The following is a 15,926-nucleotide window of genomic DNA, read 5'->3' as shown; positions in this document are numbered from 1 at the left end:
GAAGCCCAATACAGGGTTTACTTCCTCTTTAAAGTCACAGCAACTTCAAAGTAGTTCATGCACTACTTTGGTTTAACTTTCATGCAACTTGAATGCCATAGACTTCAATGTTAACCCTCAAAAGTTGCATGAAAGTCGCACCTGAATGTTTTACTTGCAACAGTGGGTCTGATTTTGCAGAGGGACAACAAGTCACATCCAAGTCGCACCCATCAAAAGTTGCATCAAAGTTGCACTCCAAAGTCGCACGACTTTGGAGTCGTTCAAGTGTGAATGGAGCCTTCTCTGAGTCATTAAAGCTGGCCATAGACAGTTCGAATCTCAGCCGGTTCATCAGGGATCTCTGCTGGTTAGTGTCTATATGAGCAGTTTATAAGAGTGAGTGTATGGGTGTTTGCACAGCTGCGTACCCTGATCTTAGACAACGTTGTTTATATTTTAGTTGTGGTTGGTGAAGGTATTATTGGTTGCTAATTTTTGTAATGGTGCTAATTTTCTAAATAAAGCTGTGTTTTTTATTTAACCTCCCTGGCGGTTTTCCCGAGTGTGGCTCGGGGTTCAATTTCAGCACCATTAGCGGTAACCCGGAGCCACACTCGGAATTGCATTGCAGGATCCCGGTGCGCTATACTTACCTTGTCCCCAGGATCCTGTGATGTCCTCCCGCTGTGTCCGTGGGCTCTACCCTCCGCCCATTGCCTCTCTGTGCTAGACTCCGTTCCCTGCGTGCGTTGCAACGCACGTGGGCAGAGCCCGGCGGCAAATTCAAAAATTTTTTAAATCATAACACATACAGTACAGTGTATTCTTACAGATTACATTACTGTATGAAATCATTTCACATCCCTTTTGTCCCCAGTGCTTTGGCCCATGCCCTGCATGCAGTTTTATATTATATATACTGTTCTTTCTGCCTGCAAACTTGAGATTGTCCATAGCAACCAAAAAGTGTCCCTTTACGTTCAAAAGTGGCTTTAGACCAGCTAGAAAACAGCGATAGTAAATTAGAACACTTGCAGAATTGAGCGATAGTGAATCATGGGGAAATTAATGTTATTATTATTATATTATTTTTTTTATAATTATTTATATTTATTTATTATATTACAGTTTATGATTTCATGTTTCAAACTTTATCATACCCGGGATATCTACTAGACTCTTGTTTGGACAGATTTAAGTGTGTTATTGCTAAGAATTACAGGCCTACAATATAAAACGCCAAATTTCTATGCAAAATATTTGTACCGCAAAAATCTGACATAATCATACCGCCAGGGAGGTTAACCAGAGTGGCCCACTTTGTGACTGTCTTGGTAGACATTGGGGTTTATTTACAAAAGGCAAATCCACTTTGCAGGAAGTGCAGTCGCTGTAGATCTGAGGGGGACATGCAAGGAAATTAAAAAACAGCATTCTTGCTTGTACATGATTGGATGATAAAATCAGCAGAGCTTCCCCTCATTTCAGATCTTCCCCTCAGTGACTCTACAGTGACTGCACTTCCAAGTGCAAAGTGGATTTGACTTTAGTAAATAAACCCCATTGTCTCCCCTTTTTTTGTATGTATGGGCAGGCTGATTGTACCCAAGTTGATCTATCGATCAACTTGGGTACAACCAGCATGGTGGATTTTACTCCCAATTATTGCCAGCGCCCTCCCCCGCTCGGGTGAACACAATAGCTCCATTGACTGTACAGATGGGGGAATCAAGCGGTTTCCTTTCCGTGGTTGCAGGACAGAAAAACGCACCATTGCTAATATTACAATTATTTATGTTAATTAGGAAGTGCCAACATGATATTATTATTATAATTATTACAAAGGGAAGTGGAAGAGAAGTTGTCTGTCCGGTAGTGAGGTGTCGGACTTTGTGTGTGTGAGTGTTGCTCGGGAAGCTAATGGTGAATGAAGGGTCATTGTTGATGAAAGCCTCTTGTACTTTTGTTTCTGTGTGTTCCTAGCAACCCCTCCTCAGCTGTGCTGTACATTCCATTGTGTATTGAGCAGGAGGCAGGTAGACCTGCAGATCTCTTCACACTTCACATTCCAAGCTGTGCCAATGGCTGAGTCAGCGCCATCTCCCAGGAGGGCCACATCCTGGCATTTGAGTCGTTTCGCCCCTTCTCCTTCTCTTGCTGAAATCCAGATGAGGGAGAAAAGGTTCGTCTTGGATTGTGTGGCTGTTGAACGTATTTCTAAAGACTACAGCGTCTCCTTACCGAAGCTTGGCTCTGTTATCCCACCATACAATTCCCAGAAGGACTACCATGTACGTGGCTATTTCCTGGCCAGGCCTGTGCCACCAGTACTGAAGAAAACTGGACAGGTGAGTAAAGGCTTCCATCTGCTCCATCCCTCCTTTCTGCACTTTCTTGAGGTCTGACCTATAGCTTTGCTTTTTTTTAACCTGCTATGTAATATTTCAGGGTTTGTTCACTCTAGCAATTGAGGGGGTGGTAAATCCCTGCAGTTGGGCTACATTTTAAGCGTCCCCCCCAACTGCTCCCCCTTTTAGCTGCAGCGATTGAGGGTGTACACATGCCACGGTTGTGATGCTTTGCAGCTGCGTCAGGAAATTTGCCTCCTGTCGTTTATGGAGGGCATAACTAGTACCTATTTGCAGGTCTCTCTACCTGCGGTGATCACTACTGGATGCAGACAAAATGTACGAACTGTCATTATAGTGAACAGGGCCGGCAGCCGCACTTATCCGCTGGGAGCTGCAGGAGGAACGGCTGCTATAATTTCTCCCGGCGCTAATCGCCAGTGTGAATGTAGCCTATGTAAGGGAAAGTGGGCGGGGGGCTTTGGGGGGCCTGGCCATCTTGGGAAAGTCTTTTCCTTATGTGGACACGTTGTGTGTTCTTCTAGCGGACCATTTTAGAGATGCGCTCAGTAAGGAGGATACTTACAACACATAATGTGCATACTAGACTTGCTTGCAATTTGTTGGCAGGGATAGGACACAGATAGGCAGACCATGCACTTTTTAAAATGTCAATTGTTCATTACAGCAAAGTAACAAAAATAAAGGAGTTTGGAAGCTGAAAGAGAAGAATGTGGACAAGAAGAGGAGGCTGGAGACAGAGAGTGGAATGTGAAAACAGGCAGGGAGGAGAGGAAGCAGGGACAGAAGTGTAGAGGAAAGGATAACAGTTTGGAGGCAAAGGGAAGAGCTTGGAAGCAGAGAGAGGAGCATGGAGGCAGAGAGAGGAGCGTGGAGGCAGAGAAAGGAGCGTGGAGGCAGAGTGAGGAGGCAGAGAGAGGAGCATGGAGACAGAGAGAGGAGCGTGGAGGCAGAGTGAGGAGGCAGAGAGAGGAGCATGGAGACAGAGAGAGGAGCGTGGAGGCAGAGTGAGGAGGCAGAGAGAGGAGTGTGGAAGCAGAGAGAAGAAGCAGAAAGAGGAGCGTGGAAGCACAAAGAGGAGGCAGAGAGAGGAGCATGGAAGCAGAGAGAGGAGCATGGAGGCAGAGAGAGGATCGTGGAAGTAGAGAGAGGAGCGTGGAAGCAGAGAGAGGAGCATGGAGGCAGAGAGAGGAGGCAGAGTGAGGAGCGTGGAAGCAGAGAGAGGTGGCAGAGAGAGGAGTGTGGAAGCAGAGAGAGTATTGTGGAAGCAAAGAGGGGAGCGTGGAGGCAGAGAGAGGAGGCCGAGAGAGGAGCATGAAAGCCGAGAGAGCAGCATGGAAGCCGAGAGATTAGCATGGAAGCAGAGAGAGGAGCATGAAGGCAGAGAGAGAAGCGTGGAAGCAGAGAGAGGAGGCAGAGAGAAGAGCGTGGAGGCAGAAAGAGGAGCGTGGAAGCAGAGAGAAGAGTGTGGAAGCAGAGAGAGGAAGCAGAGAGATTATTGTGGAACCAGAGAGGGGAGCGTGGCGGCAGAGAGAGGAGGCAGAGAGAGGAGCGTGAAAGCCGAGAGAAGAGCGTGGAAGCCGAGAGAAGAGTCAGAGAGAGGAGCATGGAAGCAGAGAGAGGAGGCAGAGAGAGGAACACGGAGCCAGAAAGAGGAGCGTGGAAGCAGAGAGAAGAGCGTGGAAGCAGAGAGAGGAGGCAGAGAGATTATTGTGGAAGCAGAGAGGGGAGCGTGGAAGCAGAGAGAGGAGGCAGAGAGAGGAGTGTGGAAGCAGAGAGAGGAGTGTGGAGGCAGAGAGAGGAGGTAGAGAGAGGAGCATGGAAGCAGAGAGAGGAGCGTGGAGGCAAAGAGAGGAGCGAGAAGGCAGAGAGAGAAGCGTGGAAGCAGAGGGAGGAGGCAGAGAGAGGAGCGTGGAGGCAGAGAGAGGAGCATGGAGGCAGAGAGAGGAGCATGGAGGCAGAGAGAGGAGCGTAGAGGCAGAGAGAGGAGCGTAGAGGCAGAGAGAAGAGCGTAGAGGCAGAGAGAGGAGCGTGGAAGAAGAGAAAGGAGCTTAGAAGCAGAAAAAGGAGGCAGAGAGAGGAGCGTGGAAGCAGAGAGAGGAGTGTGGAAGCAGAGAGAGGAGGCAGAGAGAGGAGCGTGGAGGCAGATAGAGGAGGCAGAGAGAGGAGTTTGGAGTCAGGGAGAGGAGTGTGGAGACAGGGAGAGGAGTGTGGAGCCAGGACAGAAATATGTAGACAGGGATAGGAGTGTGAAGTCAGGGAGAGGAGTGTGAAGTCAGGGAGAGGAGTGTGAAGTCAGGGAGAGGAGTGTGGAGTCAGGGAGAGGAGTGTGGAGTCAGGGAGAGGAGTGTGGAGACAGGGAGAGGAGTGTGAGAAAAAGAGTAAAATGTGCAGGTGGGGAAAAGGAGATCCTCAGAAAGGGAAGGAAGTCTGTACCCAAACACTACCATAAACAAAAGAGAAAAGTTCTTCACAGAGAGTAAATTTAATCAGTAGGGAAAAAATTGATATATGAGCTTCAAAAACAATATGTCTGCAACAAAGAAATTGTATTAGTGTAAATGCAGCACCTAAAAGTAAAATGATGATAAAGTGATGAATGATGCAAATAACTACTAACAACTCACCCTTAGCACAGCTCCCTCCCCGCCAGTCTGTTTCCAAAGACCCAATACCGCCAATATAAAGCATTGCCGTAACATAAACAGGACAGAGAGAAGCTCTTATAGTGTAGTATTTAAAAGCTTTTTATTAAAATTGCATCAATAAAAACATACATAAGCCATTACAGAAACCCCGCTGCCTATCTCGGGAGCACTGTGTGATGTCAACAGGCACCAACCCCACTGATCTGTTTTAAATTGGCAGTACTGGGTCTCCTTTAGAAGCAGACTGGCGGGAAGCAAACTGTGTACAGAGTTAGAGATTCATCCAGCTCGGGACCGTGTATACATGCTGTTTGTCTCTGACTGGGGCTATAAATCTCGGTCCTGCATTTACCCAATATCTGTTAGGAATTTGCATACATAGATTCCTTCCAGGTCACCTCACCACCTATTAGCGCAGACTTTAATAGTTACTTAAAGAAATGTTATTGGCCTTCAAAGAATAAGAAAAAACAGGAATATATACAGTACTGTATTTTATTCCATTTTACCTTTATAAGGTTTTTTTGTCATTAATAATAATGCACATTGTTTGACCACCAAGCTCATCCCACCTGGCTCCAGACATTTTTTTAAGAGAGCCATAGGAGAATTTGATTGTTGGGTTCAGTATGACTTATAAGAAAGTATGATATTTTTTTTCTTTTGTATCCCGTTTTTGCTGTGGTTTAGATGTCTATAAATGCATGAAAATGTTTCTTTGGAACATGAAGTATTAAATCTATTGTACATGTGGAATAATGAGAATAGGACCAGATGGTGATAGTGGATGGGTGATAGAGGCATGATTTCAAATGGTTTCTCTTTTTCCCATCTCAAAAATGTATGTTTAGTGTTCTTTGACTACGTCAATGTGTTAAGCTGACCCTGAGCTCCGGGGTTATTGATGTTTAATCATACGATATCTACATTTGAGAATGAAAGATTTTGAGATTTTCATTTCCATGCACCTGTCATTGGGGTTTCATGTGAAAACTCTTTCTTCTATTTCTTCACAGTCAAATGGAGGCACATCAACATATGGGGAACTGGCTGACCGATTCCAGTACAAAAGCGCCGCTGCTTTCTACTTACTGAGCCGGAATAATAGCGGGTCAGGTATGTTAACGAATTAAGAAGTCTGCAATCCACCCTTCCCACCTCCGGCAACACTTTATTGGTCCATCGATGTGATAGGTAGTCTTGCTGACCAACAGAGAGCTGGGATAGAGGCAAGACCAATCTTTGACTTCTTAATAAAAGTCATAGATGAGAGCACCCAAAGATTGTCCATGCAGGGCAAAGCAACTGGTTCACTTAAATGCTGGCCCCTATGGCTACTTAAGCCGCATACACAGGAGCGGAATGTCCGACAGAAAAAGTCAGACGAAAGCTTTTCATCGTCTATTCCGATCGTGTGTAGGCCTCATCTGACTTTTTTTTTTGAAAATTCTGATGGACCTAGAAATAGAACATGTTCTAAATATTTCCGATGGAACCAATTCCTATCGGGAAAACTGATCGTCTGTATGCTGTTCTGAAGGACCAAAAACGACGCATGCTCTGAAGCAAGTACGAGACGGAAGCTATTGGCTACTGGTTATTGAACTTCCTTTTTCTAGTCCCGTCGTAAGTGTTGTACGTCACCGCGTTCTGGACGGTCGGACTTTGGTTTGACCGTGTGTAGGCAAGACCGCTTGAATGGAATTCCGTCGGAGTTCTGTTGTGGAAACCTTCGGAGTTTATTCCGACGGCAAAACCGGTCGTGTGTACGCGGCATTATACATAAATTCCATACACTCCCCCTGGCTCTCCATATATACCCTGGTAAGTGAAGTGACATACCTGGCATTATGGGGGATATTCGTGACTTACTTTCCTTTCACAGATGTGACCACACTGGTGATTGGCCACTTGGGGGCTAACCCCTACCACATGGGGAGTATTCAGAGCTCCAGGGCTACTTTGTGGATGGGCAGTCTGGGAGTTCTAGGGTTTGCCAAAGGTACTGATCTATGTAGGACTATATGGGGGGTAACTGATGATCTTTCCTACATTTATGGAGCCTATTATTCTACTTACGATGATCACTAAACTATTAACACCCACTCTAAGCTCTTTCTACCCTTGAGCCTTCCCAAGCAACCTCATTCTCTCCTCATTAGCTTACATGACGCTTCCACCATTAGCCTGACTTCAGCTTCCAGCATGTGGCATATCAGGCCTTGTTTAGAATAGTGGAAACAGGTTTGTGGGTGCTTCCACCTTTATGCATAACAGCTTTGTCCCGTGCTCAGACTCTGAGGCTGCTAACACCTCTATAACACATGGATCACAGGAGTGATGGTCGGCATTCGGGATAGTATCCAAAAATAATCTTCCTTTATTGAAAATGCATGTACAATCGCTGTAAAACAGCCAACGCCTTTTGGCCATCAGGCTTTAATCATGGCTGATATAAAAAGTGACATAACCACTAAAAGGTCACATGACCAAAAACACATGTGAATTAAAATACAATATACTATATACAAAACCCAAAACGAACAGAAGAATGGCTCATGCGATCATAGAGCAAGTGGAAAAATCAAAAAGGAGAATTTCCCTAAGATGACTATGTTGTATGCCCCAGCATAATATAATAAAGTTATAAATGATAAATTAATTTAAAGCTCCTATTGATAAAACTGTATATAAATGCACATATTCTTAGTGTACATATTACAAGCACAAAAGCCGTCCACATATTAGAGACTAAAATGTTATCACTAATTAGGGAAAAAATCCACATCCCATCTGTGATTTAAACCCTGAGGGATGCGGGTCTGCATCTTTTGTATCCAACACACTTCACATTCCAAAAGCCTACAATACTGATCCCCTCTTCTATCTGCAGGTAAGACCCTCTCCACATCACAGAAAGAGAAGGAAGACATATCTCCTTTGTGTATGTCTCCAAAACGTTTGGTCACATTTGAGATATTCCTGACGTTGGTGTTCAAACTGTCACAAAAATGTTCCAAAATACTTGAACGCAAGGGTCGTATTGTGCAACCAACACACTGCACTTTACACACTTCACATTGCACTAAATATACTATATGGCCTGTTTTTTTTGTTGTTTTTTTTTGTTTTTTTTTTAGGTATATGAACTTTTAGTGCACTATTTAAATGTTGGTTATGTCATTTTATATCAGCCATGATTAAGGCCCAACAGCCGAAACATGTTGGTTATTTTACAGCGATTGTACATGTGTTTCCAATAAAAGGAAGATTATTTTTGGATGCTCTCCCGAGTGTCGACCATCCTTCCTGTGATCCATTGTTTATAGTGGTTGGGGGGCATTAAGAATGTGCAGTTGAGCTGTGTTTTTATCCCCCTGTCTCCGGCTCCCAGCAATTGTATACGGCAAGCAGAGAGAGGAGAGACGTGTCTGCAATCCTATCGGGAATTCAAAAATGTAAAATAGAAATAGTGACAATTCTTCTTTTAAATTGTTTTTATAAACTAATGCTCCTTGTTATATATTTGAATTCTTTTCCATGAACCCCTGTACTGTATTACTAACCCGGTTTCATACTGATCCAATGGTTTCAGTATTTTCCAAGTCACTGGCCTCGAACAAACATGCAGTTTAGAAATAATGACCTCACTCTGACATCACTTGCTGCATACTTGTATCAGGTCAGTGACTCCAAAACTATTGAAGCCAGAGAGAACAGGCAACTAGCAATTTTAGAAGACATCAGAAATGGCAGCCCTGGTTTTCTTAAACTCTAAACTCCAAGCAATACGCAGATAAAATATAAATACACGAGAGCTGTTTTATCTGCCATAAAGTTTATATCTTTCTGTCCATCAATCCTAAAATGTACAAATCTCTGCCATACAGCACAATTCTGTTTGGTGGGGTAGGGAACCAGCCATTTATCCACTGCAGTTTCACTTTCACTTACAGGTTCTCTTTCCACACTCCCACACTGTGACTGGACAGTAAAGGAGAAGCAGCATGTAGGGAGACACTGCTGCAGTAAACACTCAAAGTCCTGTTGCAGAAAACAGAACTGTATTGAAATGTAAAGTGTTACTAAACCCACAACAGTAAAATCAGTCTGTATATGCAGTAAACCATGCTTATTATACACTGTGGAATCTAAGGGGTTAGTCTTGCGCATTGTGTAAAAAGGCTGTTTGATCCTGTCTTCTCTGATTCTCCCCTTCTTCCACAGTCCCCAAACCATCTCCTGATAGAACAGAGCCTTGGAGGCACTCTGCACATGCTCAGTTTGGTGTGTATTGCTAGAGAGGTTTTTTTTTTCTTGGGAGAGTGCAATGTGATCAGCACAGGGCCAATCAGCACTGCTCAGACAGAGGGTCACGGGTCCTGCAGCCTCCTAGGACAATCAGGGAAGAATAAAAACTCCTGCTACACGCTTTAATCAGACACTAATAGAAGTCACAAGACTGCTATATACTGCTGATGAGAAAAGATATTTAGCGTTTATATTTACTAAAATAATTGCATTTCCATGTTCTGTTTACTGTGGGAGGCTTCCAGGAAGGACTGCATGTCCCTGCACTGTCCCCTACTCCTCAAGAACTTCTCTCTGATTCTAAGCATTGTCCTTGATAGACATTTGGCCTGTCCCTACACTACCCACACGTGAAATGCACGCCAAGCCCGGGACCAAGGGTCTTAAATAGATTCTGCTAGACCCAAGATGGCCACCAGAGTCACATGGGGTGCCAGCATCCAATCAGATATTTGCTCCAGTGACCCAGGAAACCGTAGAGCAGGGGTCTAAAACTGGCGGCCCTCCAGCTGTTGCAAAACTACAAGTCCCATGAGGCATTGCAAAGCTGACAGTTACAAGCATGACTCCCACAGGCAGAGGCATGGTGGGATTTGTAGTTTTGCAACAGCTGGGAGGCCGCCAGTTTGAGACCCCTGCCGTAGAGGAACCAGGTTCCTCTTGACTTCCTTTCCTTCTGCAGTGCTGCTGTGGTTTGAGCGCCTCCTGCAGTGGAGAAAGCAGACTGCACCTGCCTACAAGCACACTGATGAGCTCATCTTTCTGCATTCTCTTCCAATCAGCTTTCTTGCAGTGCAATCCACCTACTTGTGCTGCTTCTCTCTCCCCCTTGCTGAACTCTGCTGTACAGTGGACTGCAAGAGGCTAATACCAAGTCACATTCTGGTAGCATTTCCAAAAATACAATGATTAATAATTACAGAGCGTTTTTTAAAGTGTGCCCTCCATATATGCCTGGAGATTTGATTTAAAGAATATTGTATATTATTATAGACTTTTCTGTATTGACATCTGTTGGTCTGATCAAATGTGAGGCTTGTGATCCTCTGTATGGCCCACCGCCTTATCAATATTCCTGTCATGTCCCAGGTCACTCAGCAGAACACACCAGCGGTCATGGTCAGTTCTTGTCGTCCGTCAAACCTGTAATCGGCTACAATGGACTCTATGGGTACAGAAGAAACACCCCATCCCTGCGCAGAATGCCCTCAGCATTCGGGATTGTCACCAAGTCAGCTATTTACTAAATAAAGAGATAATGTTCTGTCTTTGCAAGAAGCATGTGAGCTTCATTTTGTGAGCTTGATGAGTGGAACGCCTTTTCTTTATGTTGGTAGAACAGACAGTGCTATGCGTTTTCTAATGTCGTGAAATTGTCAACATTAACGTATTTGTCCGTACAAGAGTCATTTTCTGTAACGTTTTTGTTTGCATCCACATCATTGTGTTTCAATAGCACACCGACCCTCTGCCACTGAATTCTGTTATGTTTATCGGCACTCATAAAAAGATATTTGTTATAAAATATATTGCCCTTGTGGCCCAAGGCAAGTCTGTACCTTTTTTTTCGGGGGGGGGGGGATCTCCAGCCAAACGTACATTCAAAAAAAAAAAACGTATTTTTCATTGCCCAGCAAAAAATTATACAGCAACCACTGATATGAAGACATCTGTTAAACAATGATTAAACCCAAGACCAAAAATATAGCACAGCTGAACAGAGCATAAATGTGGTGAGCGCATTTGTTTTCTTTTTTTTAAGCTAAGAACAATTTCAGCAAATGGAGAAAATGGCTGTTGCCCATGGAGGTGAACAAAGGCAAGGTTTTATAGAGCTGTGCCAATGACTTTCTGGGCATCACCACAATCTCCGACACACCAAGGCCAAAGGTTCAATTTTTATTATTGCAACACTGTAAATTAAAAGGTAACTCCACTTTTGTGGGGAAAAGAATAGCAAATAAAAATAATATAGCATATACAATTGCTACACAAGTCATTGTAATTGAATGTTATTAAAAATGACCTTTCCTTCTCAATCTGCAGCTCTGTAATTTCCTGTAAAATGCAATGCAATATGGCTACCTGGAGGTACACAGAATGTGTACAGAACGCCCCCCAGAAACACCATTTCCTGCTTGTGCGATTAGCTCACTGATTTTCCCAGAAGTCTGGACTAAGATACAAGTCAGATTTTTGGCATCCCCTGCAACAAAAATGTCATTTTTGGTGAGATATTCCCAATCACGTCCAAAGGGAGGCAGACCCTGCAATTTTCCTCATTAGAGAGACCTGTAGGTGCAGCAGCTGATTGATAATTTTGAAGCCACTCCTATTAGATTCACTTTCCACATAGACACAGACTAACACAGGGATTTCTTCAGAATAACAAAAGGTAGGAATCTGCAACATAGTTTGTTAAAATCCTTGTAATGTACATAGATCACCCAGAGGAGAATGTTTTTTTCTCAACGAAAGTGGAGTTATTCTAATAAAAAAGTGGAAAAACAGTGAACACTATAATCGGGCATACAATGACAGGTGCAAAATAATGCATAACTCAAGAAAGAACAAGCAAACCAAAGTCCTATACTAAGGGGGATCCTAAGTAAGGGGGGCAATGCAAAGTATCAGAGGTCCATTTTTCTCTGTCCAACTCCCTCCCATTTGCCAGTGCATTGCTGAATGTTACATAGTTACATAGTAGGTGAGGTTGAAAAAAGACACAAGTCCATCAAGTCCAACCTATGTGTGTGATTATATGTCAGTATTGCATTGTGTATCCCTGTATGTTGCGGTCGTTCAGGTGCTTTTTGAATAGTTTTTTTAAACTATCAATGCCCCCCGCAGAGACCACCGACCGTGGAAGGGAATTCCACATCCTTGCCGCTTTTAAATTGGGCTTAAATTGACGCTGCTGTGGCCCAATTTCTGGCGCTAGACTTTCTGGCGCTAGACAGTGCCTTGAAAAAGTATTTATAGCCCTCGAAATTTTCCACATTTTGTCATTGTACAACCAAAAATGTAAATGTATTTTATTGGGATTTTATGTGATAGACCAACACAAAGTGGCACATAATTGTAAAGTGGAAGGAGAATGATAAATGGTTTTCAATTTTTTTTACAAATACATATCTGAAAAGTATTGTGCATTTGTATTCAGCGCCCCTGAGTCAATACTTTGTTGAACCACCTTTCGCTGCAATTCTTTTTGGGATGTCTCTACCAACTTTGCACATCTAGAGAGTGATATTTTTGCCCATTCTTCTTTGCAAAATAGCTCAAGCTCTGTCAGATTGGATGGAGAGCGTCTGTGAACAGCAATTTTTCAAGTCTTGCGACAGATACTCAATTGGATTTAGGTCTAGACTTTGACTGGGCCATTCTAACACATGAATATGCTTTGATCTAAACCATTCCATTGTAGCTCTGGCTGTATGTTTAGGGTCGTTGTCCTGCTGGAAGGTGAACCTCCGCCTCAGTCTCAAGTCTTTTGCAGACTCTAAAGGCCTATACACATGATCAGACTTTCCAACGGGAAATGTTGGATGTCAGGCTGTTGGCGGACAATCCGACCATGTGTTTGCTCCATCGGACAATTGTTGTCTGACTATCTGCCAACAAATGTTGGCTAGCATGTTTTCAAATTTTCCACCAACAAATGTGTGTTGTCGGACTTTCCGAGCGTGTGTACACACGTCCGTCAGACAAAAGTCTTGTAAACTAGCGTTTGTAATGGAGACGTGACGCGGCAGATTAGGAAATCTCCAAATGCAGTGCACAATTCTCTTCTTCTTTAATGTGATAATAATGAAGCTGCTTTGCTGGTTATACTGATGGAGTTATTGCAAACAAATTTTCAAAGGCTTTTTTTTTCTAGTGATATCAAAAAGAATATTATTGTGTTTTTTTTTATTTGTGCAAGTTACCACAACACCATTATTCCGTAGTTTTTAAGAACAAAGATACAACTATGTTGGTGTCCCTTGTCAATTTTACATTGTATTTTTGTATTGTTTGCCTACTCCCAAACTGTCATTTGAAGTAAAACACATAGCCAAGTATTATTCTACACAATTTTTTTATTGTGCATTAAAAAAAAAAAAAAAAAAAATAGACATGCTATCTGCCAATAGAACTTAACCAAAAATTGCATTCTATGCATCCAAAAATATAGAAAATATACCAAATCAAATCGTTATTCAACCAAAAAAATAATGTCAAAGCAATAACTCCAAGGCCAATAATAAATAACACGTTATCTCCTCCGATTCCGCAACACATCTGGTTGACGAACGGCCGTTCAGAAACAAACTGAAAAGCATGAAATGAAAAGCGTGAAATGAAAAGCGCTAAATGAAAAACGCAAAAATAAAAGCGTGAATCAACACTCACCAAACTTCTACTAACACAAAATTAGCAGAAGGAGCCCAAAGGGTGGCGCTAAAGAGCTGAAAAAAGACGTAGTACGTCTAGTTCGTCACTACGTTTGTAATTGTTGGCCAACATTTGTGTGACCGTGTGTATGCAAGACAAGTTTGAGCCAACACCCTTTGGACAAAATTCCATGGTTTTGTTGGCGGAAAGTCCGATCGTGTGTACGAGGCGTAACAGGTTTTCTTGTAAGATTGTCCTGTATTTGGCTCCATCCATCTTCCCATCAACTCTGACCAGCTTCCCTGTCCCTGCTAAAAAAAAAGCATCCCCACAACATGATGGTTTGTTCAGGGTGTTGTGCAGTTTTAGTTGTCCGCCACACATAGTGTTTTGCTTTTAAGCCAAAACGTAAAATTTTGGTCTCATCTGACTAGAGCACCTTCTTCCACATGTTTGCTGAGTCCCCCACATGGCTTCTTGCAAACTGCAAATGGGGCTTCTTATGGCTTTTTTCTTGTCATTCTTCCATAAAGGGCAGATTTGTGGAGTGTACGACCAATAATTGTCCTGTGGACAGATTCTCCCACCTGAGTTGTGGATCTCTGCAGCTTTTCCAGAGTTACCATGGGCCTTTTGGCTGCTTCTCTGATTAATGCTCTCCTTGCCCGGCCTGCCCATTTAGGTGGACAGCCATGTCTTTGTAGGTTTGCAGTTGTGCATACTCTTTCCATTTTCGGATGATGGATTGAATAGTGCTCTGTGGGATGTTCAAAGCTTGGGACAGTGGTGGAACAGTCACGGTCGCAGAAGTCGCACTTGTGACCGGGCCCTGCCGTTCCACCTCTGTGTGTGTGTGTGTGTGGGGGGGGGGGGGGGCGAGCGAGCAGTGTTGTCAGCCTCCTATTATCTCCCTGACAGTTCGAAAAAACGGACTGATTTCTCCCGTCCGTAGGACAGGGGAATGTCTGTACATTTAGGGGCCGGTGGTTGCAGCTGAGTGGAGTGTCACACACAGTTCCCTCCCCCCTCCCAGCAACGGACAGGAGATGAATGATGCATACGGCTGCCCCTTCCTCCCTGTTCCCCCTGTGTCTGGCCGGCCCACCCACTCTCCTATCCCGACATACAGCTGTGTGCAGGAGAGAGAGGGGAGATGTGCGCAGGAAGAACACCAATCACAGCTACACATTCCAACTCGTGTGAATGATGCCCGAGCCATCAACTTCCAGCCTCGTCCCTCTAATAAGTGAGCACTACATTACATCACTGAACTGTCCCTTTCTCTCCCCTATCTGTCTCCCTCCCCCGCTCTGTACATTGATTGCTTTTTTTTTCCTTGGGCATTACACTGAAAAAAAATATATATGATCCAATTCCCCCATCTACACTTTCCAGGTGAATGGGGGAATCCTCCCACAGTGGACCAGTGGCCAAACAACCAGGGTTGCTGTCCCTGCTATTGACAGCGCTGGTCTCTGCCTCCATGGCAGCGGTGGCAGCACATTGGGATTCAGTGCTGATTATGCGGTTGATGGGCTCATGCACAAGAGGACCAGCCCAATTGGTTGTAGACAGCTGAGCTCCCTGCAGGACGCTTAGCAGTGGTGGCACTGCATAGCAATCTCTGACATGCTCATCGAGATGCAATCCAGGTGATGTTCCCAGTCAGATCTAATGTTAAATGTGATAGTGAGTTTATTGATCAGAGCCCCCACCTTACTGGCATGGCTGCTGAACATATGGTTGATATATAGGTGATTGTACTCTTGATTCTTATAAATACTGTGTTTATTAGATCCTACTGGGAGCATCACCTGAGTCACTGTTGTGGAAATTTTATGAAGATGTATTTTAATATGTATTGTCACAGTGTCTCCCAGTGTTAGTTCTCCCGCAACCCGCTCTAAAGAGCTGACTGGGGCAGACTGACGCTGGTTGAGATCCGTTGGGTAGTACCTGAGGTTGGAGAGAGGTGTTTGCGGAGTGAGGATATGTCTGCTGGCGAAAGGGCCCCTGTGCGATGCAGACATTCGTCTGGGGGGATGTGTTTTCGCTCTGCAAACACATTATCAGTTTAGCAGATGTCCTGTCACCCCTCTATGCCTGATCAACATATTTTGGGGTGCCATGACATACACCTGCAGATAATCTCTCATCAGCAGGAATGGTAGTCATTGTTCATTGGTTGATGTATAAATTCATTTTTCCTGTGTTAAAAGTCACATCCTGTGTTGTCACA

The 15,926-nt window shown here is 43.9% G+C and overlaps 1 protein-coding gene across 1 annotated transcript; it reads left to right on the top strand.

The window, feature by feature from the left end:
- The first annotated feature begins 1,981 nt into the window (after nt 1-1,981).
- Nucleotides 1,982-11,102, top strand: SPMAP1 (sperm microtubule associated protein 1). Its single transcript, XM_073632663.1, has 3 exons — nt 1,982-2,330; nt 6,016-6,115; nt 10,400-11,102. Exons 1-3 carry the CDS (start codon nt 2,064-2,066, stop codon nt 10,555-10,557), a joined length of 525 nt encoding a protein of 174 aa, XP_073488764.1. The 5' UTR covers nt 1,982-2,063; the 3' UTR covers nt 10,558-11,102.
- Nucleotides 11,103-15,926: the final 4,824 nt, after the last annotated feature.

This window comes from Aquarana catesbeiana, linkage group LG05, assembly GCF_042186555.1.
Source record: "Aquarana catesbeiana isolate 2022-GZ linkage group LG05, ASM4218655v1, whole genome shotgun sequence".
Lineage (NCBI taxonomy): Eukaryota > Metazoa > Chordata > Amphibia > Anura > Ranidae > Aquarana > Aquarana catesbeiana.
This window is presented reverse-complemented; position numbering and strand designations above follow the sequence as displayed.